Source organism: Botrytis byssoidea (genome assembly GCF_014898295.1).
Source record: "Botrytis byssoidea strain MUCL 94 chromosome Unknown BBYS_011, whole genome shotgun sequence".
NCBI lineage: Eukaryota > Fungi > Ascomycota > Leotiomycetes > Helotiales > Sclerotiniaceae > Botrytis > Botrytis byssoidea.
In genome coordinates this window covers 278,034-301,404 of record NW_024065852.1, presented here as the reverse complement: position 1 = coordinate 301,404, position 23,371 = coordinate 278,034, and the positions used below count along the sequence as shown (strand labels likewise).

General features: G+C 42.5%; 6 protein-coding genes across 6 annotated transcripts; 2 read left to right on the top strand and 4 right to left on the bottom strand.

Annotated features, from left to right (window-relative positions):
* Positions 1–1,308: 1,308 nt before the first annotated feature.
* EAE97_006116 (uncharacterized protein) lies at positions 1,309–3,574 on the bottom strand (the record flags this gene model as incomplete). Its single annotated transcript, XM_038876629.1, has 2 exons — positions 1,309–3,492; positions 3,551–3,574. The coding sequence occupies 2 exons, from the start codon at positions 3,572–3,574 to the stop codon at positions 1,309–1,311; spliced, it is 2,208 nt and encodes a 735-aa protein (XP_038732336.1).
* Positions 3,575–6,645: 3,071 nt separating this feature from the next.
* EAE97_006115 (uncharacterized protein) lies at positions 6,646–7,418 on the top strand (the record flags this gene model as incomplete). Its single annotated transcript, XM_038876628.1, has 2 exons — positions 6,646–7,222; positions 7,276–7,418. The coding sequence occupies 2 exons, from the start codon at positions 6,646–6,648 to the stop codon at positions 7,416–7,418; spliced, it is 720 nt and encodes a 239-aa protein (XP_038732335.1).
* A 2,880-nt stretch (positions 7,419–10,298) lies between these two features.
* Positions 10,299–15,052, bottom strand: EAE97_006114 (uncharacterized protein). Its single transcript, XM_038876627.1, has 4 exons — positions 14,868–15,052; positions 13,554–14,801; positions 13,245–13,502; positions 10,299–13,191 (listed from the first exon to the last, which is right to left on the bottom strand). The coding sequence occupies exons 2-4, from the start codon at positions 14,325–14,327 to the stop codon at positions 10,573–10,575; spliced, it is 3,651 nt and encodes a 1,216-aa protein (XP_038732334.1). The 5' UTR covers positions 14,328–14,801; positions 14,868–15,052; the 3' UTR covers positions 10,299–10,572.
* A 788-nt stretch (positions 15,053–15,840) lies between these two features.
* Positions 15,841–17,422, bottom strand: EAE97_006113 (uncharacterized protein; the record flags this gene model as incomplete). Its single annotated transcript, XM_038876626.1, has 3 exons — positions 15,841–16,855; positions 16,904–16,940; positions 16,984–17,422. The coding sequence occupies 3 exons, from the start codon at positions 17,420–17,422 to the stop codon at positions 15,841–15,843; spliced, it is 1,491 nt and encodes a 496-aa protein (XP_038732333.1).
* A 945-nt stretch (positions 17,423–18,367) lies between these two features.
* Positions 18,368–19,441, top strand: EAE97_006112 (uncharacterized protein; the record flags this gene model as incomplete). The annotated part of the gene is made up of 1 exon (XM_038876625.1): positions 18,368–19,441. The coding sequence occupies one exon, from the start codon at positions 18,368–18,370 to the stop codon at positions 19,439–19,441; it is 1,074 nt and encodes a 357-aa protein (XP_038732332.1).
* Positions 19,442–19,970: 529 nt separating this feature from the next.
* On the bottom strand, positions 19,971–22,028 carry EAE97_006111 (uncharacterized protein; the record flags this gene model as incomplete). Its single annotated transcript, XM_038876624.1, has 3 exons — positions 19,971–20,140; positions 20,334–21,581; positions 21,833–22,028. 3 exons carry the CDS (start codon positions 22,026–22,028, stop codon positions 19,971–19,973), a joined length of 1,614 nt encoding a protein of 537 aa, XP_038732331.1.
* Between the last annotated feature and the right edge of the window lie 1,343 nt (positions 22,029–23,371).

The following is a 23,371-nucleotide window of genomic DNA, read 5'->3' as shown; positions in this document are numbered from 1 at the left end:
ATGTTACTTCAGCAATGGACCAAGCACTTTTCATTTCAAGATACTACAGCACAAACAGATGGTTCGGCGAACTGGGGAATCGATCAACGGCGCACGGCTATCACTCATACTATGCTACTTACGCATACACATGTTTACAAAAGATATACAAACAAAAGATGTTTGGATGTGTAATTGTTCACTATCAATCAATCACTCACATTCTTTTGATTTATCCTCGAGTTTTCTTTCAATATTACTTTTTGCTTTGATTTTTTTCCTTTACTTTTCTTTGGGTTATGTTTCATTGGCTTAGGTTCTAATTTGAATGGAGACAGGAATGCCGGCTTTGAAGGAGTTACATTCGTTGTCGATTTGATCTGCATTCATCATCTTTTCTTCTCACACGCGAGGTTGACGGAGTTGGTTCTTTTATTTCTTTCCTTCATTTCGTTTTCTCTCTCTCACTCAAATTGAACGGATACATACAATCAAGACATCGGAACACAGTACCAGTACCAACACTACAGACTACAGATTACAAGAACCCGTCGTTCACCACATCCAGTAATTCACGAGAGATCTTGATCGGGGATATGACGGGATGCGTGGGGAATACTTTATGAGATTACTTACTTCGTTATTTGACTTAATCTCTGGGACACTTCAGGGGTTGGGTAACACTTATGGGATACACTTATGGGATAATTACTAGGGATATGGATACAAAGACTTGGGGATTAATACGATGCACGCATGCAGTACTGCTGGCAGATGGCTGTCATTACTTGGGTTATTTTGAGAATTGCTACGATTTGCTTAGCAAGAAACTTTGTGGTATGAGATGAAATAGAAAAATTGAAAAACACTAATAAAAAAGATTAAAATGATGTGTTTTCCGTATCGATTTTTGCATCATATCATGCGAGTGAGCTATATCTGTAGGTACCTAGGTAGGTAGTGTGAAGAGCCTTGAGCAATACTAGATAGAACGCAGCGTTGAACACGCCCAGGCTTTTGACAATAATTCCGGAGTTTGTTGATATGTAAGTTTGCTACTATACATCTGAGCGATCTCTGTAGCAAATCAATTTACTTCAGCACATATATCAACAACATTCTAGCAATTGAGCATACTTCCAACATTCCATTCCACGAAAAAGGCAAATCGCCTTTTCTTTACATCTAGATTTATGAACCGCCATAAATCTCCTGTCCTCCGATGCTTCAAGACCTACGCAGAATATCTTCAGAACATCCACAGACAGAGAGTAAATCTATAATTGAATTTCAACAAATATAGATACTTGGAAGTCGTCGATCTTGGTGTTAACACCCAGCGGATACATCTGCGAAATCTTGAACATCGATATCCATTCCCAGCCAGCCAAACCACTTATTCTCCGTGTCTATCATATCTTCGATATCTTCTGATATATCGAATAATTCTGATAAGATATCGGGAGTGGCTCTGGTATCTTCTGGTTCTGATGGGTACTTGATAGTGGTATTGAGTGAGGGTTTCGTTACATTGATGAAATGTTTAATGTCTTCGTCAATATCAGTATCAATTCCTAGCCACCCAAGCCATCCATTCTCCATTTTTATGATTTCTTCCACTTCTTCTGACAGGTAAAAAAGCTGTGAAAGCATTTCGGGAATGGATCTAGGCCAGATATCTTTTGATGGATGCTCAACCATCGCGCCAGATCTTAGTGGAGTCTCTTGAATTACTTCTCCAATCTTTGTGCCGTGCCGCCTCGCATCGTCTGATACATCTCCAATGTTTTGATGTATTGAAAAAGTTTTTGCAACGTCCTCTTTGTTTCTATATTCAACAACAGTATCGATTTTCATGTCCAAGTTCTCTTGTAGAAATCCAGCATCTTTCAGCGCTGGAAGGAGTTCCCCGTCTCCTGTCCCTCCCGTAGCGCGATCTCCTTGCTCACGCTCAAGTTGTGACCCTTCTCGACTTCCAGTACTAATTACAGAAGAATTTTCCTGCCACGGCTTCTGATGAGTAGATTGTGCGTGTAATGATGAATCTTGATCTGGAAGTGCAGCTCGTTCTTTCGCCATCTCCAAACTGATCTTCTCCGAGACATCGTAAATCTTGGCAGGTACACCCCTCGACTCAGTATCCTCTATCGATAATCTAATCCGTTCCAGTACCAAAATCTCTTGCTCCTGTTCTTCTGTCCTTTTTTCCACCAAATCAACGTCATCTAGTGCTGATAGTCTTTGTCTTCGTTCCTTCTCCCTCTGTAATAACACTCTAATTTCACCTAGTATTGAAGTGCTCAATTCTTGCTCCTGCTGGAGCGGAGTTTCAACATCGTTTTCGTAACTTTTACGAATAATCGTGGGATAGTTTTGCGTAGGCTGAGCAGGGGAGGCTGCCATTCCATATGATTTCTGTCGATCCAATGTGCTTTGTTGTGTCTGTGCTCTCATCTTATCCCTCTGCTCTCTCAGCCTGACTTGATATGTTTTCGGGCTATTGGTGACATGCTGACTTGAATCCTTCTTCTGCGGGCTGGCTCCAGAACCAATATTCTCGATTTCCATAATTCCGAAAGTTTCCTGTCTATTTTCCTTTTCCTGCATGTCATGAGGCTTAGAGATATTAGCCTCGAGGTTACCATCTGGGAGAGTTCGAATTGAGTTCCCTTTCACATTTTGCCGAGAAGGGGACACTGGGAAAAGACCCTGTGCTTGCAGCAAAATTTTGCGTGCCATTGTTCTCTCACGTAGGTTAGCTATTTTTTCCAGGCGCGCTTGCTGCAGAGTAAACACTCCAGGATTAGTTCGCTCCATAGTCAACCCTCTACTGCCTTCCTGCTCTCTTAATTCCTGCTGGTTATTATTTGATTTGGGACGAAGAGCTGCGGCATCACGCCGCGAAACTGTTTGATCGGATTGCTCCTGTAAAGCTTGCGGGGGAACAGGAAGTAATCCATGAATTTGCAGCGAAGCTTGAAGTTCTGCAGCCTTCTTCCTTTGTTTACTTCGGGTTGATTTCTTTCGTCTTTTACGCGAGAGCTTTTCTGAAACGAGATTCTCTTCATGTATATCCACATTTGTGTCCCAGTAAACATCGCTATATATGTCCACGTACGCATCCCCATACATACCATTATGGATAGGCTGCTCTCTGTCTTCTTCTGTCCTATCACTCATCTCAGAATCCATAGAGCCCTGCCGAGGAGTATTATGCGTTGAGTCCTGGGGCAGCGGCGAGAATGTGGACGATACAAGAGGTACTTTCGTTTGAGCCTTTCGTGTACATGCCACTCCTTCCACACTCTCCATAAAATGCTTCCGTGTTTTCTCCCTGTTCATGGTCTCCTCCCTTATCCTGGCAAGACGATCTGCTTTATCCTTTGCTTCAGATGTAGCGAGATTGAATGCTTTGAAAAGTTGTATCTGCGGCGGTGATTCTATCAACTCTCCCTTCTCCAATCCTTCTTTTCTCATCCCACAATACTCAAGTCCTTTAGAGACACCCGAATCCTAAGCAATACGTACTGAGTAACAACAAATTTGTGTATTTTAAGTTAGCAACACTTACAATGATATTGTGGATATCCTCCATTTCGGTATCTATATTGAGAACAGAAATTTGGTGAGAGGTAAACAATAGAACGCGATTTGGTATTTTGCGTGGGTTTCGATTAATATATGAAAGCGAATGAAGGTGGAAAGGAAAATAAGGTAGCGTAACTAAGAGGTCGGCGCTTCCTTCCCTCCTTCCTTCCTTCCTTCTGTATTTGAACACAAACAACTTCTACGCAACAAAATACCACACTGGAGCAATGTTTAAGTGTTAGGAAGTATTTAATGTCCTGACTTAGGAATCAAAGTTCGAACTTTGAGTGGTCTCTTAAGATCTAAGAATTTTTCATAAACCATAAAGCCATGGGCAATGTAAATCAACATTTGATCGTTTGCTCGTATATGCCAAACTTAACCTCACCACCACCTCGGATTCCTGATCCACACACATGTAGTTGTTCGATGTGGTATTTCCACCAGTCGTGGGGTGTGTACACATACTCAAAGGTACCCCAGAGATAAAAGCAACAAGTATTTTACAACGATACCCCAAAAAGTTGATGCTCATATCTATTAGAGATACCCTTTTGTACATCAAGCCTCTATGCTTGATACAAGCGCGGTAGCGTAAGCTGCGCAACAAGCACATTCTGTTAAGATGCACCAAAGCTGGTTGTGCTTTCAAATGTTTGGTGGATGCATATTTGTTCTCCCCGATGAGTGTTCTTTTGTTCTGGATGCTGGAGGAAAACATACTCCTGAATCTGTCCACTTCAGCTCGATGTCCCTTGAGTACCTTCATGCACTTTCCCCGGAAAGACGGTTCAAATGGATTTTTCAACTAGTATTGAATATTCATATTCCAGCTTGAAAGTAATCATTACTACCATTTTCCTTACCAGAACGATGATGCTGTCCATACCTACAATATTACAATGTTAGCTTCCGATTATCTCACATGCCAGAGCATCTTGGAAAATACCAGACAGGTGGTTTTCTACCAGTATCCCAGGACTGCTATTTAACTTGAAGTGCCAATTGAAATGTTAACGCGGAAAAGAAACCTCATCTTCGGCGTATTCATTTTCTTTTCTTCGTGATATTTAGTAAGAGCGAACGGTTCCCGAATACCTTGAATTAAGCTTCCTCTTCGATACACCCTTTTCTCTTCCCACTCACCATATCCGAATGTGGATATCTCAGCGAACAAATATAGCCAGTCCAACAACAAATAACGTCGACCCTGGAACAGTTCTGTGATCACGTGAGTTGGCATAATTGCTCAACCTTGAAGCTCCAAGACCTCGTATTCGCCACTGAAGCAGAACTAGTCACTCTTCCGAAACATTGATGGACATTCGCAGATATTGTAAATGCAAGACACAGTGCGGAGGATGTGTTACAGTAGTGTGTGTATGACTGCGAGAAGGACCTCTCAAAGATCTGTGTTGAACTTCTTGATGATGCAATTATTGCGGAGTTTGATGGATCTATGTTTGAGAAAGAAGAGACTCTGCAAAAATCATCATCTTTTTTTTTGTTGATGAGTCTGGTCGGTGATTTACGAAGAATGTTGTTGTCAAATTTCTTGTAGCAACGAAAGCAAATTCAATAATCAAGCCTTTGTGTGATACGCCGGACTACCGCTATGGCTTTAGTAATTGCTAGACAGGAACGAAAGAAACCTTAATAATGAATCATGATAGGTAGCTAAAAATTACCGCATGGAACCTTTTGGAAAGCGCTCAAACTTTATATCGAATCATATTTCAATCTCGAGCCGCGAGGTTAATAATTAGTTGAAACTTCTATACTATTTTAGACTTTGAACAGTCTGTGGTTTCGAGTATCGAATTATTATTCAATGGAATCTATCGACGGAGTATAAGAGGGACACCCCTTTTCGATCTAGACGACTTGTCAATGAATGGAGACGGGACGAGAATCGAGATAGAAGTCCGAATTGTTGACGTTATTTTTGGATATGGATAACTATGGATATTATGAATTACTCCTTTTTCGGACCTGGGGTTCCTTGGGCGACGGAGAAAAGACAACAAAACGCCACGATCTTACATTTTCCTACAAACTACAACAAATTTCCTTGGGAATGCGAAGGAATGCGATATATCAGAAAAGAAGGATCTCATTGGACTTCTTCTTGAATGTCTCCTCATGTATCGTGGAGTGGAATCGGTATGTATAGACTTGGAGTCTTGGTAAGTAAAGCTCTTTCCTTTATTGTGTGGAGTGAAGTTCGAAGTGAAGGGTGACGATTAAGTGAAGGGTAAAAGTAGGTGAAGGTAATAAGGGAAGAAGTGAAGTGAAGAATAGAATTAGAAAAGAAGGAATGGAATATCAATTGATGATTGGTTCAATTGGATCAAATAACCCCCTGAGCCAATTTTTCCCCGTATTTTTTTCAATTTCACTAACCATCGACCTCATGCATATAACCATGTAGAAAGAACTCAATTAAAGTAGGCTAAACCTATACAAGTATGAGATTAGAGGAAATGAGAGCTTAGCGTGAAAAACTAGAGTGAAATAAAATGAGCATAAGCATTATTATCCTTGTTTACCTATCGATTCCCCTGTTGATTATCAAATAAACATAACCCTGCCCCGCCTGTCTGCCTACTCTGTACTGTGTAGTAGCCGTTAGTAGTACCATACCATACCATCGTAATAATAAATTGCTTACCCAGAATTTCCATAACAATAAGAAGAGCAATCAACCCATCTTCCAACCCATCTTCGTTCCTTCTCAATTCCTTCATCTTCATCTTTACCGGAAACAAAAATTCCATCATTTCCTCTCATTATATATATTCCTTCTTGGATATTCACTGTCGTTCATCAACAACACAACAACTTTATCAAATTATCATACAATCTTATATTTCGGAAATTCCCCAAGTTCATTCACCTCGCAAAGTAAGTAATACATATCTATCCCCCATCACGCACTCTTCCATCTACACTTTCGAATACGACCTTGTTACATATATACCTGGTCGATCCTTATAACCAACAAACTGACCGGTTTCTTCTCTACGTATAGTCTTTTACACTCAATCAATCGTCTTCAAGAATACCCAAATAATCAAGATGCAATTCAGCACTCTCTTCCTCGCCGCTGCTGCATCAACTCTTGCCAGCGCTGTCAAATTGACCAACTCCAACTTCGCTGTCACCGCCGGATCCCCTTTCAACATCACTTGGTCAGAAGCCGAGGGACCTGTCACTCTTGTCCTCAAGAGTGGCCCCTCCACTGCCCTCACCACTGTCTCCACCATCGGAAGTGGATTGACCGGAACATCCTATTCCTGGACTCCATCTTCCAGCCTTGACACCGATCTTTATGCCATTGAGATCCAAGATTCCACCGGCACACCAAACTACAGTCAACAATTCCAAGTTTCAGGTGCTACTGCCGTTGCTTCAACTGTTACTGCTTCTTCCACAAGTGCTTCTTCCGCTTCAGGATCTTCCACTTCTTCCACCTCTGGCACTTCCACCGGATCTTCCACTGGTTCCTCCACTGGTTCTTCCACCAGTTCTTCAACTGCCTCTTCTACTGGCTCTTCTACTTCAAACGGTACCTCAACTTCTGCTTCTTCTTCTCCTACTGCTAGCGGCAACAGCAGCACCACTCTCAGCGGGTCCAGCTCTGCCTCAAGAACCAGTATGTTTCCTCTGAATTGACTTAAGCAATGAACTGTAACTAACAAACCATAGGTGCATCATCCAGAACTGCCTCATCCAGCTCCACTGGTGGCACTGCATCAGCAACCTCCGCCCCAACCTCAGCAGCTGCTGAGTTTGCTTCCCCACTCGCATTCATCTTCCTTGCATTTGCAGCCATCGTCACCCTTAACTAAGAATACAATCTTTAAGTTATGGATGTATGATTTTTCACTTCGTACCCGACTACTTTCGATTCAATTTAAATTTTCGAAAGTTTTATTTTAATTCCTATAATGTATTTTACGCATGAACGATGATGGTTTGGAGGTTTAATTTTTTGGGATGATTTTTTGCTGAGAAGAGGAAGATAGCATGAGTGAATGAGTATGGTCATGAGGATTCTTGATTCTTACTTTACATTGAAAATACATCATGTATGATTGGTCCGAAAAGACACAGCGTTTATAAGGCGTTTATTTTCATCTTCTACAGTAGCGGATTATTGAGTTTTTGAGAAAGAAGAGTAGAGTTTATACAGCGGTTGGAGAGAGTCGAACAGTGATTTGAGACTTCGCGTTTCGAAGACAATAGATTAATGGAATAGAGATGTTCATCAATACGGCCATACTTTTACTGGATTGACAATAATCATGACTCGTGAATTTTGATAGATCTGACATCATTTTTGTACCGGATTACGATATTACAGAGTACGTACGTAGGTGTTTGAGCCTCCAAAAAGTAAGCTTACACAATAGTTTCACTACAGGTTCGTCAGTCAGTGGTTATCCAAGATCAGTCCATCTGTCAGCTGGGATTGAGATTGGTGTTGAAATTTCCCTCGTGCTCATGTGATGCTATGCGATGCAATGCGATGGGTATGCGTATGGATGCTTATGGGGTGATTGGGTCATGGATGAATGAGTACTCGCGTCTGCAGATGCAGATGCACAGCGTGCGAGTTTGGGGTGTTTGTACGACGATGGGCTGGGTGAATTTGGGTGTATAGATGGAAGATGGAAGATGGAGATGGAGATGGAGATGGAGATGGAGATGGAAATGAGGGGGAGCGTTTGGTTTGGGTGGATGGGTGGATGGGTGGATGGGTGGATAAATGGATTGAAGATTGAAGATTGAAGATATTAGGGTAGAGTAGAGAGGTAGGTAGGTAGGTAGGTAGGTAGGTATGATAAGATGATAGATATCTAGGTAAATAAACAAACAACCCCCCAGCTTTGCACTTTGCAATCCACGCATTCGAAATTCGAATTCCTAGGTATGGATCAATAGATCAGATGATTTGAATTTTTGAGGATGGAAAGATGTGATGGGATGGGAAAATCTAGCTTAGGTTCTTACCTATGATTAAAGATAATTGCTACAACAACTTTGTTGAAATGTATTTTATAGATGAATACATGAATAAATACATAAGTAATCAAATATCAGACTTGATACAATTCCGAGGTTCGAGTGGTTTGGAAATGGGTAGGTGGGTAGGTAATGTGATAGATATGATGTGATATATATACTAGGTAATATACACCAAAATATTAAGGAATCTTGGAAGAAAGCTTGGAGGAGGGAGTCGAGAGGTAAATAGGACTTGGTAGTTGGTAATTGGTATTTGGGAGGTGGATGTCGAGGATGGAGGAAATATAATAGAATGAATGAAATACTTGGAATTTGTAATTCGGGTGGTTATAATACTCTAATGCATGCTCTAATGCTACAATATGGATCTAGGTACTCTATATAAGCTTCTCAAGATTGAAAACTCGATGATATACAAACCTGATCTTCAGATCTGTGTTCTGTCTCTAACAGCTGGTTTTATATGTTATAACTCGGCTTTAAATCTATTAAATCTAATTCTGGATATAAATCTAAATCTAAATTTAAATCCAAATCTAAATCTGAATCTATATCCGTATCGCTAATCAATCATCCACACTGACGAACCTAGATATCTATCGACCTAGTATCTCACATACTACTAGTTAGTATATATATCAAATAGTATCCCATACCACCAATCTTCTCCCATTTACACTCCGTGCCTATTTTTCAGTGCATACTCGATTCTTCATAATCCTCCTCTCCTCCTCTCCTCCTTCCTCCCCCCCCCCCTTCAGCACACCTCAACTACCTTAATAAAACCTAGAACTCAATCAATCACTCAATCAATCACTCAATTTACCATTGATCTCGGCTCGCTCGGTGTTAACAGTATATCCGCAATAACATCTACAAGGTACCTAAATCAATACTCTATTAAAGTTTTCCACTCACGATCCACCATTCATCATCAACTACCGTATCCCAGCCTAAAAATGTCGTGAAAGTTATACGAGGAATTGTAAAGATATTGTTACAGGGAATCCATGAATCCATATAATATACTCGTATAATATATGATATATCCCAAAACATCGTTCCCAATTGCGTATCCGTGTGTTTAGTTTGAGTGTCAGCTTGGATTTAATGTAGTGGTATACATCCATTTAGAAAGCTATAGGCTGTAAGAAATAGGGGGACTCCTCGGTAAGAAAATAGTTTTTCTGCTAATAACTAATGAGGTATAGTGCCGCACTTATGGATAGCAACAGCTGTCAACAATTTAGTAAAAATAGAGGCAAAGCTAAATGGAAAGCAAAATACACTAAGAAGCTAGCTACTTCATAGTTTGCCGAATCAATACTTTATTTAACATGTCTTTGTATTTTCTCGAATGATCTAAACGATATTTTTCTCTACTACAGTGTACTGAGTTCGCCCATGGTACACATCATTCATATTTCCGTTCATATTAGCAACCTGCAAATTCGGCCCAGTGTGACTGTCTTTTCGTGATCCCACTAATATTCATTCCACCCAATATCATTCATTCACCCCCCCCCCCCCATACATCCATCTATCATGATATCAAATTATCCGCCCCACTCTCTTAAAGCACATGAATAAATTCTTGACCACATCTAAACCTCACTCCAGAAGAAAAAATTAGCTCGTATGTAAACAAGCAAAGAAGTAAAGCAATTCAGCTAAAGAAGCAGCAAGCAAATAGTAAAAGGAGAAAAGAAAAGAAAAGAAAAGAAAAGAAAAGAAAAGAAAAGAAAAGAAAAGAAAAGAAAAGAAAAGAAAAGAAAAGAAAAGAAAAGAAAAGAAAAGCTAAGCTAAAGCAGTCAGAAAACTCTCGTGTGGTATGTGTAAGTAGAAGATGATAGTACAAAAGGAAAAAATAGGTCTCGTGTTCATAAGAGTACAAAAGGTTGTGTTGGAGAAATATTCCGTCAAGGTGTCCCTGAGGAAGTGTTGTGGAGTTGAATTGCAAAAAACCAATGGAGATCAGATGTCTACAGATTGCGTCCTTTGACGTTTTAACTCCTTGGCCAATTTTTGCTCCTCAATCAACTTTTTGGTGCGCTCCTCAATAAAGGCAGTTTCGAGCATGGTGCATACTCTGTCGACCTTTGCGATATGATCTTCTTCTTTGTATAGGAAGAATTTCGACTCGTGGCGATTATATTTACCCATACCCCAGAAACAGTCGAATTTGAGTTTCAAGAACATGTTCTTTGTCGTACTAATCGTGATGATGTCGCCATTACGAATTTCTCCCCAAAATTTGGAGTCGCCCGATGTCTCACTGATATTGTGACTTGGAAGTTTATGACCATTGATCTTGAGACCTGCCGAGGACTTGGTAGAGATCAAGAATCTGAAGCCTTGCTCTTCTTCTTCACTATGGCTCTTATTCCATACTTCCGTATACTTTTCACCGGGGTGATAGAAGTCATTTTTGAATAGTATCAGCTTGAATGCGTATCTAGGAACACCTATTCGGACATCTTCACGAGTTGCGTATCGGATAGTGTTGGAAAAGCCGCGGCCCCAAGACGTGAAAGCTTCCGTGATATTGAAAGCAATGGTTGGTAAACAAGAATCCGGAGTTGCAGAAAACTTGGCAAGTACTCGCTTAGGGACCTGAAAATTATCTCCTGCAGATGCATCGATTTTTGGGATTATAGCTGATGTACCTTCCGTCGCGGCTTCAATAGAAGAAATTATTTCATTATCATTTGTTGCGTCTAATTTGACTGGTGAAGAAGGTTCAGAATTCTGAGCCACTTCAGGCACAAGGGCATCGGTGGTGATGGAAAGATTTTCCCTAGAAGCTATGCTCTGTTGAACAGAAGCGTCGTCACTGAGCCTTCGTTCATCGCGCGCCAATGGTATATATCTTTTCTTCCCTTCAACCAATGGTTCGGACTGCGCTCGAAACGATAAATTCGAGCCAATTGAAGGAGTTTTACTATTGCTTCTGAAGCTAACCATCACATTCTCAAATATTGTACAGCCATGCTGAAATTTCTCTCCTTTGGATTTAGCAAGCTCAACATATCGATTCCAATCCGCTGCTGACATCGGTGGATAATGTTCATGATGAGTCGACTTATCTCTAGGATTCCAAAATGTTTCTGGGGGTACCATGACATCAATTGTTCGCGCAGACTTTCGGCGTTTTTGCGGTGGAAGCTCAGGTTGCCAGCCACCAACTTCTCGAGGTCTTCGAAGGCTAATATTGGCAGCCTGAGCATGCGACAGAGTTGACAAATGGGGTGTTATAATATCGGTTGGTGAAATCAAAGGAGAATTCATCTGCAGATGACCTAGTTGGGATACAGCACCCAAAAGGCTTGAGTGATTTGGAGCAACTCCATTTTCGAAATGCTTCGCTGCCGGAGTCACAAAGCGAGGGTGAGTTGCAGGTGGAGGTGGGAGCGGGGTCTTTGGCATAGCGCTCGCAGCTTCAAGACGACTCCTGAATTTTGCGACTGGAAGTGTGTCGTCCTGCTTCGAAACCTGCTGATGTTTATTATTTCCGATGTGCTGGATCGGAGTTGGGAGATCCACTGGAACAGCTCCAGAACTTCCCAAGGCAGAAGAGTTTACATTAACTTCGCCAAACAAGCGACCAACGTTTGCAGGGTTCCGGATGAACTCATAGCTTTCATCTCCTTCGATTTGATCGGCGGTTGTGAGTTCTGTTCCTTTACCAAAGTCACTCGGAATTGAGCTTGCGAGCTCCAAAGATCTCTCATCATCCGACTCATTAGTGCTGAAGCTGGCCGGCATCTCACGAGGTTGGAATTGAATCGTCTCCTCACCGAACTCGTCATTTTCACCATTGTTTTCGGAAGCATCCAGCAAACTCAACTGAGAAGCGGGTACCTCGAGCTGTCCAACGTCTTCATCCTCTGTTTCATCAAGATCTGGGTCATTTCCCGTCAACCAAGGACTTTGCTCTAGATCCTCGATAGTAGCACGATGCTCTGGATCTGTATGAAGCATTTTTATGACAAACCTAATTGCATTAGGTGATACTCCACAACGCTGCAAGGGCCTAACATCCAAAGGAACCGTCATTATTCTTTGAAGTATTTGTGTATGATGCGAGGCAGCTCCAACGGGAAATGGCGGAGTTCCACAAAACGAATAAAAAAGTACACCAGCTAGCGACCAGACGTCGACAGCGTGATCATATCTCTGTTGTGTTGTTGAATCGTCACTACGTCGATTGGTTCTTCGACCTGTACGATCATATTGGGGATATTCGTTATAAACTTCTGGCGCACAATATAGCAATGTGCCACAAAAAGTGTGTAGAAATGTGTCTTCCGTATCAATCATTTTTGACAGACCAAAATCAGTCAGTTTAACGTGCAGTGGATTTCGACTTTGGCAAAGAATATTGTCGGGCTTGATATCGCGATGGGTGACATTTATCGAATGGAGATATTTCAATGCGCTTAGTAGTTGAATGGTCATACCCTTGACTGCATGTTCCGGAAGGAAATGGCACATTGTAACGAGGGATGTTAGGTCCCCTTCGGGAACAAACTCCATGATGATGTATAGATAATCATCCCAGTCGATACATTCGACAAACGAAACCACATTATCCTGAAGTATGTGAGCGTGTGCGTGACTTACCAAAGGGACGAAAATGAACTTACATGATGAATCTTGCTCATGATCTTGATCTCTGAATCAATATTTTTGGCTCCATTCTTCAAAAACTTTTTCTTGTCAAGCTCCTTGGCAGCGAATGGAACTCCAGTTCGTTTATCAGTCACTCTATAAACAACAGCAAAAGCGCCTTTGCCAATCATGTCGAGCTTGTTGTACTTTGAACCACCTCTCCATTCTCGTTTTCTGAAGATCGATGAAGACTCCGCACTACCTCGATTGGCAGCATTGGGGAAGAGATTAAGCTGCAATCCTTTAGTAGTTGCCCTTTCTTCAAGAGCAGAACAATAACTTACTGGCTGTCTCTCCACACCACCCGCCACACGACGCCGAATTTGCCTTTCTTGAATTCGACGAACGTGAATGGCGAAGTTTGTTTCAAACGCCTCTTGAGCCTCATCACTACGTCGTGGTATCCGAACAACAAAATTGATACTGAGGGCAACAGGCTTGTTCAAAGCAAGGGATATAATAGTCCCGTTTTCGATAGTTTGTCGATAAGGTTTCCCATTGTTTTTCTTCTTGAGTCGGAGTATAGTACCATCAACAGAGATACCATTAGTAGACATATCTTCTACCATGAGGAAGCCATGTTCATTGAGATAAATGCGGAAGTGTTGATTGCTTATCTGAGGAGGTGTGCCATCTCTTATCATAAAGTCGCATCGTTCTTCACTTCGGCCAAAAATCCAGCCCAGATTTTCATCTTTCAGATTGGCTGATAGTCGAAGTGCCAGGTCGCAGGGAACCTGACCTTCTGCTGTCAAGTAAGAATTACCACCTTCAAGGCTGATTGTATTCTTGGGGTGTAGTTTGTTGATTTCGGCACAAGCTTCGCGCGCCAGATCGGAATCAGGATGGAGAATGCAAACAATATCTGAAGCATCTTCGTCGGTCAAGCCAGAATTTCTGTTAGCAAGGCGAATTGCTTCGTCGGTAGGTTGAGTAGCTTCATAATCAGGATCATCAGTGATTGAGCTAAAAACAAATGCTGGAGTCTTGGGAGGAGGAGGATAAGTAGAAGGAATGAAGAAGGGATCTTTACAGGGCTGAGTTGCATATTCCTCCATTTTTGAAAGAGTGCGGAGAAAACGATCGATTCAGCAGCAAAGTTGTTTTTGACAGACTTTGAGGAGAGGAAGAGGAAGAAGAAGAATCAATTGTCCAACGACGGTGGTATAGGTGAAGTATGCCGAGAATGTTTGCCAGGCAACGGTACTTTAAGAGGGGTATATCATCTAATGTAAATTTGCGCAAACCACACCAATTATTTCTTTCAAATCTTCAATATTGATTATCTTTCTCTGCCATGCAATCAAGTTCGTCTCTTTTATGATATGAGGTGTCCAAGTGGTGAACAGAAGAGCAATAATCAGGTTCCGATGCTTTTCTCCAGCTTGGAGATCAAATGAAGGATAAAGATCAGACGATAGGGTTTTAATGAATGACAAAATAATATAAATTCTTCTAATATTCACATAACCTCATAATATTCGCAGATAGTGAAGCTTGACTATGGTGATAATGAATGGTTCGTAGGTATTCTGAAAGGACTCGAACATTAGTAAACATCTCTCACAACAAACACATGAACATGTCGATAACCTTACATAGCCGTACTCAAGACTCGCCTGCCCTTCGAGGGCCCACCAGTATTCCGTAGATCAATCGAGGATGTTAACAAATCTTCATTCATTTATATAGATAGTTGGCTCATAAGATGGTTCATAAGGTCATGATACGAAAAGTTCTAGACATTTTCCTTCAGTCGTTACATACCTCGAAGCTTTCGGAACGGATTAACTTATGCCATGACACGCTATACTGAAAACGATTTAGCGTCAGTGGGGGTTTTGGCTCGTGTCTCCTTTTTTTCTCAGGTCCCATCCACCCTCCCACCATCTTCTCCAATTATATGCATTTCATCTATTACGTGCATTGCATCAGTTCCACACCATAATACAGCATTTTGCCGTGCATTTTCCCCATTCTTCATCAGAATTCCATCTTTTTTTTTTGAGTTTGATTATATCTTCGAAATGTATTCCAGAAGTGGGGCGCCGTTAAGGTCTGAGGTTACTGTGGATGTCAGAATGTTATCCCCTACCCAAGACACACCCACCTTGGAATATATATCACGAGGCGCGCCATGCGATCAAGTGTAAGTGTGAACGATAAGTATCAAATGATGCGCCGCGAGAATGTCATAGAAGTCAGTATTGTTGCTTGCTCTTATGGAAGCTATTCGACTCATCAAATAGAGTGACACAGTGTTTGAGACCTGTGACTCGATCGTTACTCATATCACACGAGATCTGTGTCTTGCCGAGATTCCACACATCCCACCATTCTGTTCAAAGACCCTTCACGGATGTTTGTGTGACAAAGGTAAACTCTGCTGAGATGAGCAGTCAAACTAGACGGAGTATTCACTACACAAAATCCTTTCTCATCCCTCTTTCTAGCACATTTTAAATTCTTAACTCTTTACCAGTACGAGCAGCAGGTGAAGATTCGAGCTTATCCGAGGCTATGAAAAGCATGTTGTACTTCAAACTCAATTAAAGCTTTTTATCTTTAACGTTACTTGCCATTCCTGATTGAATTTATCTTTATTGTTTCGCCCTTTTCGCAGTTCCTTAACTTCTTTTCCAAGTCGACCCTCCACCTTCTTTGCTTTGCTAGAAGTTTATTTACGAGGACGTCGTCAAGGTCAATTTTCCGTTCATTGGTCCTCATTCCTAGTTTTTCCAGCTCAACCGTCTCGACGATTCCATCTTTATCTGTCCATGAACCGAAGTTATTGCTCTTTACTTTACCTTGAACCGCCGCTACACAAAAATTCGCGCAATTCTTGAAAGCAGTTCTTCCAGCTTGATTCCATGGCATGAGAGCAAAGCAATGCGGCATTCCCACGTACCCATCGAATATGACTGTCCCTCCGACCTCGTGCAATCTACGGGTAAAAACCTCTGCTTCATCTTGCATACTCTCCCAACCTACACTAACGTAGACTGGTGCTACACCACGCCAGTGCTCTCTCTTAGCCGCAAGCGGACTGACAAGTGGATGTGTGACCATTGATGACTCGCAATAGGTCTCAACACGAGGTGATCGGGCTGGCCAGACCGAATCGTGAGGAAATCTGGGATGAGGCATTGTATAATCTGATGAAGGTGGTGCTATTATATCGTACTGAATGTTCCTCAATACGGAAGGGAGGGATCGGGAAATATCGAGCCAAGGCGAAGTAATGGCAAGGCCAGCAACTTTGGTTGCATCGATTGGCACATTCACGCCATGGAAACGAATTTGGTCAATCCCCATACGATTCAAAGTTGTCAATAGTAGTAAAAGCGATGTCGCTAATCCTGCCCCTGATGAGTCACCCGAGAAAATAATATTCTTGGCAGAAATAGGTTCATGGAAAGAGCCAGGCGGAGGCGAGATCAATGACAGATAAGCGATGAACGCATCTAAAAGTGCCGATGGAAATGGATCTTGGGGTGCCAGTCGATAGCGAACTGAAAAGCAACGGCCACCAGTTTGTTGAGCCAACGCAGATGTTGCCGGTCGGTGAGTGACAGGATCCATAAGACTAGACGTTGAGTTCAGTTTGAGACATCCAACATCATGATCTCCTTACCAGAAAGCTCCGCCATGAAAAATAAAGAATCGTGGGACTGTTCGGAGCCACTTCTTTCATCATCATCTCATACTGTTTACACTCAGGTATATCTAGTCGGCGAGCAATAGTTGAGGCTCCACTACGATAGCCTGTCCACTCAGCTTGCACATCGACAATTTCTGGCAGATCGAAAGCATTATCATCGGTCCCAAGCTCTTTTATTGCTTTCACTAAAGCATTTCTAACACCATAAACTCTTTCGTTGTCATGGCAATCATCTTGAGGTCTTGGTATGGCATACTTGGCAATCCACATTGGTCCCCATACTCCCCAGTCTATTTGAGATCGTATTTGAGATTCCAATATAGCCGCCGGAGTGCTAAGCATAGGTCTTGCAGTCACTACTATGACTTCAGTGATGACATCCTGGACTGAAGCATTCGGGGACCGAGAAAGCAATGCCAAAACGGCGGTCATTATTACTAGAGGTAAATTAGGAATGACAGCCTTGGCAATTCCAAGAGGGCTAATATCCATTGTATAATGGCAGGAAGATTAGGAAATGAAGAGAAAGGGGGGGGGAATGCTAGATTTGTGGAGTTATTCTACTTATCTTCAAGTTTCCGCTATGACGACATGACTTTTGGAATATTTCTGGTTTTATAAGAAGGCACAATGCAACAACGGTATTTGAGAAGTCAGTAAGCAATAGTATACTTACTTCTTTTCTTTATTCGGGCTTGCTATTAGACTGTGATACACTTCAAGAATTCTAGGATTCAGAAGGAAATACATAACCAGAGCTACCCATTAGATAGAATAGCAATGAATACCAATTAGATACCTAGCTCCTTGGTTGCTTGGCCACTTTTAAAGACAGCTCAAGCTTAAGCAAGAGCCACGGAGTGACATAAACACGTGAATCTCCATCCGAACCACTTTTGTAAGCGAAGAGAGATATACATACCATAAATACCGTAAATACTACCTAATAAAAGAATAACCTTTAGGTAATTTCATAATCTATTGATTCCATATTTACCCCATTTCCCCTGACTCATAAAAAGATCCAATAAAAGTCGTAAAGACTTAAAAGTTACTTACATATATTTATTTCCTACAACCCACCTACTCCGCCCGTACTATCGTTTGTCCAAAGTTCAAACACGTACCGAGTACTTTATTTACTACGTCCATACTCTTTCAACAAAAACAACTCAACCCAACCCAAATCGATCAATTATAATTCAAAACATTTCAGACTAAATATTTCAGCCAAGCAAATCATAATTATAACCAATCATATTCAAATACCCCGCCAATCATTGCCCCCCTCGAGCCCCCACACAACTTCAAAGTTACATTCCATTCAAACATCCCGACCTCCCGTGTTTAGAAAGGAACAAACCCAAAATCACGGACAAAAGTAATCCGACTCCGCAGCCTCATATCTCCAACGCGCGCGGGCGCAAGCAATTCACAATGCCCATCCTCAAGATTAAAATGCCTCATCCTACAGCGTCAACTTCAAATTCTCCTCCCTCTACAGCGCCAACTCCCGCACATTATACTTCGACTCCGACTCCCATTCAAGGAAAGTCTCACCCTTCACATACTCACAAATCATCCACTTCGAGATCTGCCAGTCCCGAACGTCCTCCTGTTTCTCCCATCACTCCCACATTATCGGCCGCAAGGCTAGCCTCAACCTCCCATGTAAATACGAATGCGAACCTAGGAGTCGCCGCGAAAAATGGAAAGGCGGTATTGGAATCGCAATCATCGGGTTACGCGCAACGAAGTCATGTCGGAGGAAAGAATATCGCAATCATGAATAATACGATCGCAGCTCAGAATAGTACTCCTCAGCAAATGCCAACCCATCCAGCCATGCAAGCGCAAGCCCATGCGCTCAGAGAAACATATACCCATACACAACAAGCGCCACAAGTATCGATGCCGCAACCGAAACCGTCGCCACAAACGATCGATTTGAGTCAGAATCCAGATGCTCTGGCTGTAAAAAGTGCGATTTCGATATTACAGCTGCAGATGAGAAATGCGAAAAGGGACATGGTTACGTTGCAGAGGATTAAAGAGAGGGCGATGGAGGATCCGGAGGGATTTGTGGAAAGTCTAAAGGAAGGGGAACAGAGGGAGAGGGAGGAAAATGCGAGGAGCAGGGGAAGAATGGTCGTGGATGCGGAAAGTAGTAGTGATGAGGATGAAGATGAGGAGTCTCAGGAGGGCCAACAGATCAATGGAGCGCAGGCCCAAAATCTAAAGTGGGAGACTCTACCAAAACCCCAGAACGTAGTACGTTGTCCACCGGTTAACTGGGCGAAATATGGAGTCATGGGAGAGAGTCTAGATAGGCTACACGCAGATCAAATACGAGAACCAAGTCAAGGAATACCGGCTACCATTAATGCGGACTGGAGCACGACGCACAAATATGGAGATGGAACGAAGGAGGAATACGTGATGCAGAAACCACTCGGACTAAACGACGTGAAACCGAAGAAAAAAAGATCCCCTGCTAGTAAAAAAGATTGAGCAGACACGATACAAGATTCAATCGTAAACAAGAAACATATCACATGGGAAGGAGTTTTGATTTCTATACATTTCGGTATCGGGATTGGGGCGGGTCTTAGAACATATGACATTATGAATACGAGGTTATGAATGGATTTTAGGATTGGAGATGGTATAGCGTGGCGTTTTGGTCAGGTAGCAGATGCTTAGCAGCTGTGGGATTCTCTCTCTCTCTCTCTCTCTCTCTCTCTGTATATTGACTAAATTTGGGTTGCGTGGCTAGTTTCATACGAATGGCTGGCCAAGCTACTCACTCTTATTCTTCTAATCAGCGTAAATAACACTTCGGGCATTTATTCATTCATTCATTATTTCATTTCTCCCTTTACATTGACACGTCTCCATTTCTTTCCTTCTCTTCTATCTCAGTCCGTCCACATTCTTTCACTTCCAATTCCCACCAACTCTTATTCCGCCATCTATGAACGTCGTCCTCCCCTACCCCATCTCTCCCTCTTCCTTCCAAACCCCAAAGTCCAAGGAAACCCTACTCCTCAGCAGCAAACAATCTTACCTTCACCTCATAAGGGGACATAGTCAAACTCAGTTTCTTCCCCAACATCCCATCTTCTCCACTCATATCAACCGCCTCGATTCTTTCGTATTTTTGAAGAAAATGCGCGATCACGAAACTGGCTTCGTTGAGTGCGTATTGTTCTGTGGAGAGGTGGGTGTTAGCTGGATATCCTGTCCTGTTCTGTACCTTCCTGCGTTTCCTGTTGCGTTGTGCTCTATTTCGTGATCTTCTCATGTATAACTATACAAACGAATCCAATACACCACAATCAATCCAGAGAATCCGCATCATCCTTATAACCCAAAACATGAAAAGAGAGAAAAAAATACTCACGACCAATACACACTCTCGCCCCTCCGCTAAAACCCCCAAACTCCCATCCCAAGCGCCTCCCCTCCCACCTCTCAGGTCGCCACTCCAACACATCTTCCCCCCATATATCCACCCGTCGATGCATCACATACGTACTATAACTAACCCTCTCACCCCGCCTAACCACTATCGGTTTTTTCCCATCATTCCCGCCACCAACGGGTAACACGGTATCGCGGATCGCGATGCGCGAGTTCATGGGTACGAGAGGATACAGCCGGAGAGTCTCGTAGAGAATGTGGGTTAGTATTTTACAGCTTTTGAGGGACGTGAAAGAGAGAGGGGAGGAGGAAGATAGGGGGCCGAAGTGCGAGAGGATTATAGAACGGTATTTGGCGTAGCGTGCAGGATTGCGCGAGAGGAGGAGAAGTGTCCACGCGAGGAGCGCGGCGGTGGTGTCGCGGCCGGCGAGGAGGAGGTGGAGCATCTGATCGCGGAGTTCGGTGGGGTCACGGGTTTGGGTGGCGAGAGCGTTGAGGAGGATGTATTTTTCTTTTTTCTCGGGGTGGGGTTCCGGTAAGGAGTTGTTGGAAGATGCAGATACAAATGAGGAAGATTTTGGAGAAGTAGAAGAAAGAGCCTTCTGTACAAAACCGGCGGAATAATCTTTACAGATCTGACAGGCGTCCAGAAATTTCTGAGAGCGCGCCAGCCACCATAATTTAAAGAATCGCACGCGGAAGATAATATAGTCTTGGGAATAAGACATCGCTTGTACGAATTTCTCCTCGGCTTGCAATTCTGTATTATTTCCTGAGTCACTGGATTGCAGAGCGGTCGTTTGACTATTGACTGATTTTCCAAAGAGGAATTCTGTGCTGACGTCCATTGTGAAACGCAGCAGAAGAGGAAGTAGATCTACCTCCTCTGAACTTGTTTGAGGAAGTGCTCGACAGAGAATCTGGAGATGATGATCTGCAGCCTCTAGATCACTTATTTGATCTCTGGAGAACTGAGGCTTGAGTTGTTGACGGTAGTACGCCCATGCTTCGCCATCCGCGGTGAAGATGCCGTGGCCGAGTAATTCAAACATGTTTTGACTTCTGCTGGGGCCGAGCTCGAAATCGGCAAAGTTGGTGGCGAGGATTGCCTGCATGTTTTGGGGGTCGGAGGTTGATATTAGGGAGTGGAAGGGGTTGAAGATTCGGTAGGTGCCGACCCCCATCTTGAGATAGCGCGCGCGAACGTCGTCTTCGAGGATGTCCATGCCTGTGCATAGTTAGGCTTATGGACTGGTTGATGAATAAAAGGTCAGACGTATGGAAATCCATGCATTGTATAGAAGAAAACTAGACTTCTTAAAATGCCCGCCCTATTCTCCTGAAGAAATACAGACAGTCGTCCAATGGCATCCAGAGAAACTTCGACTTCAAAGTGAAAGAGATGTATGCAGTCTCTTCCATTCCCATTCTACACCACTTATACTTTCTGAAGCATGAGAAAGATCACAGTACACATACCCTTCTTAAGCTTCAACATTCCCCAATATCTTTCTATTCCCCCAGGAAATCGATTTTTCAATACTTTCGGTTCTTCACATCCATGCTTTCCCCCAAACCTCCTCAATTTCATCCAAGTCACTTCATTTTTGACCCACGCATATACTATCCATGCCGTCAGAAACAGAACCGTGCCGCTCAAATACGATATTGACATTGTCCTTCAATGTTTAGGCGATTCTCAATATCAAAAAGACAAAAAGCATACAATAAGCAACAAGACAAAGAAACCAAAAACTATTGTGCTAGGCAACAAAAAGAATGAACCACTGCTTTCTTGTATGATTTTTATACGCCAACTGAACGCCACAATCTAACGTCCTTGCTTCAATAATCATCTCACCAATATGTAGACCCCACGCATAAAGAATCCTTCCCTCTCCTACAGATTACTCGTCTCCACTTCTCACCCAATATTCATCTCTCTGTACAATCTCACCACGCCGACGGAGAGAGAAATGTCAGAACAATCCGAATGCGAAGCGGAATCAAGACTGTAAAATGTCCTTCATAAGCGGAAAAGGAATGAATATTGGGTCCGTTCCCGTTCCCGCTGCTGCCGCCGCTGATATACTCGTCGCATTCCTTATATTTTCAAAAAAGTTCCTAGGGCTGTAACGTATCCCTAGTCAAAGCTCCGTCGCAAATCGTAGTCTTATTTGTTTTGGAGCAATGCTTCCGATGCAATGTGCATATTTAATACACCACTGAATCGGTCGAACTGTCAACACCTCTCATCCATACAATCTCAATTACGGTCTTCCATTTTTTGAGAACGCAATGTAAACGATTACCCATCACATCTTACCCACCGGTACCCTGAAGTATAAAAGAACATTCTGTCTAAGAGCGAGGAATCCGTGCCCCCTCCCGGACATTTCCCATTTTCTCTCCTCCAGCCAGAAATAAACACCTCGGAAGTAACATTTTCCAAAATCACACTCATTCCGAGCTAGTCTCTCTAAGTTCCCCACTTTTCCATATTTCCTTCTTCACTTATGTCGATCAAATTTCGCTCATTCTCGTTCGTGTAACCGATATGCAACAAAACAATTTTGTCACTCATCACCTTCACGTGATATTCGCTCATAAACAACTAATTTAGGACATTGCCGGCCCCTTCGCATTCGCTAAATTTCATGATTTTGATTGGACATACAATTGCTAGTGATGAAATAAATGGGAAGGGTAAATGAAGATATTCGTAAAGATGCCAATGTTAGTGGGTATGCATTAAAAACGGTGTGGATATGGAAGAAGGGATGAAGAATGAGAATTAGGAGGCAATGTAAGATAAGAAAAATGGCATTCATTTTCCTCCTGTTTTTGTTTGCATAGAGAGAAACTAATAGATAGACTGGTTAGCAAAGGAGCAATCATAGTATTGTACAGCATGCGGTGCTTCACCACTCACGGATACCAGCATCAACATACATGAACTGCTCGCACAAATCTTAAAGTTTACAGATCCCATGCAGATACCCTCAGCTGAAGAACCAT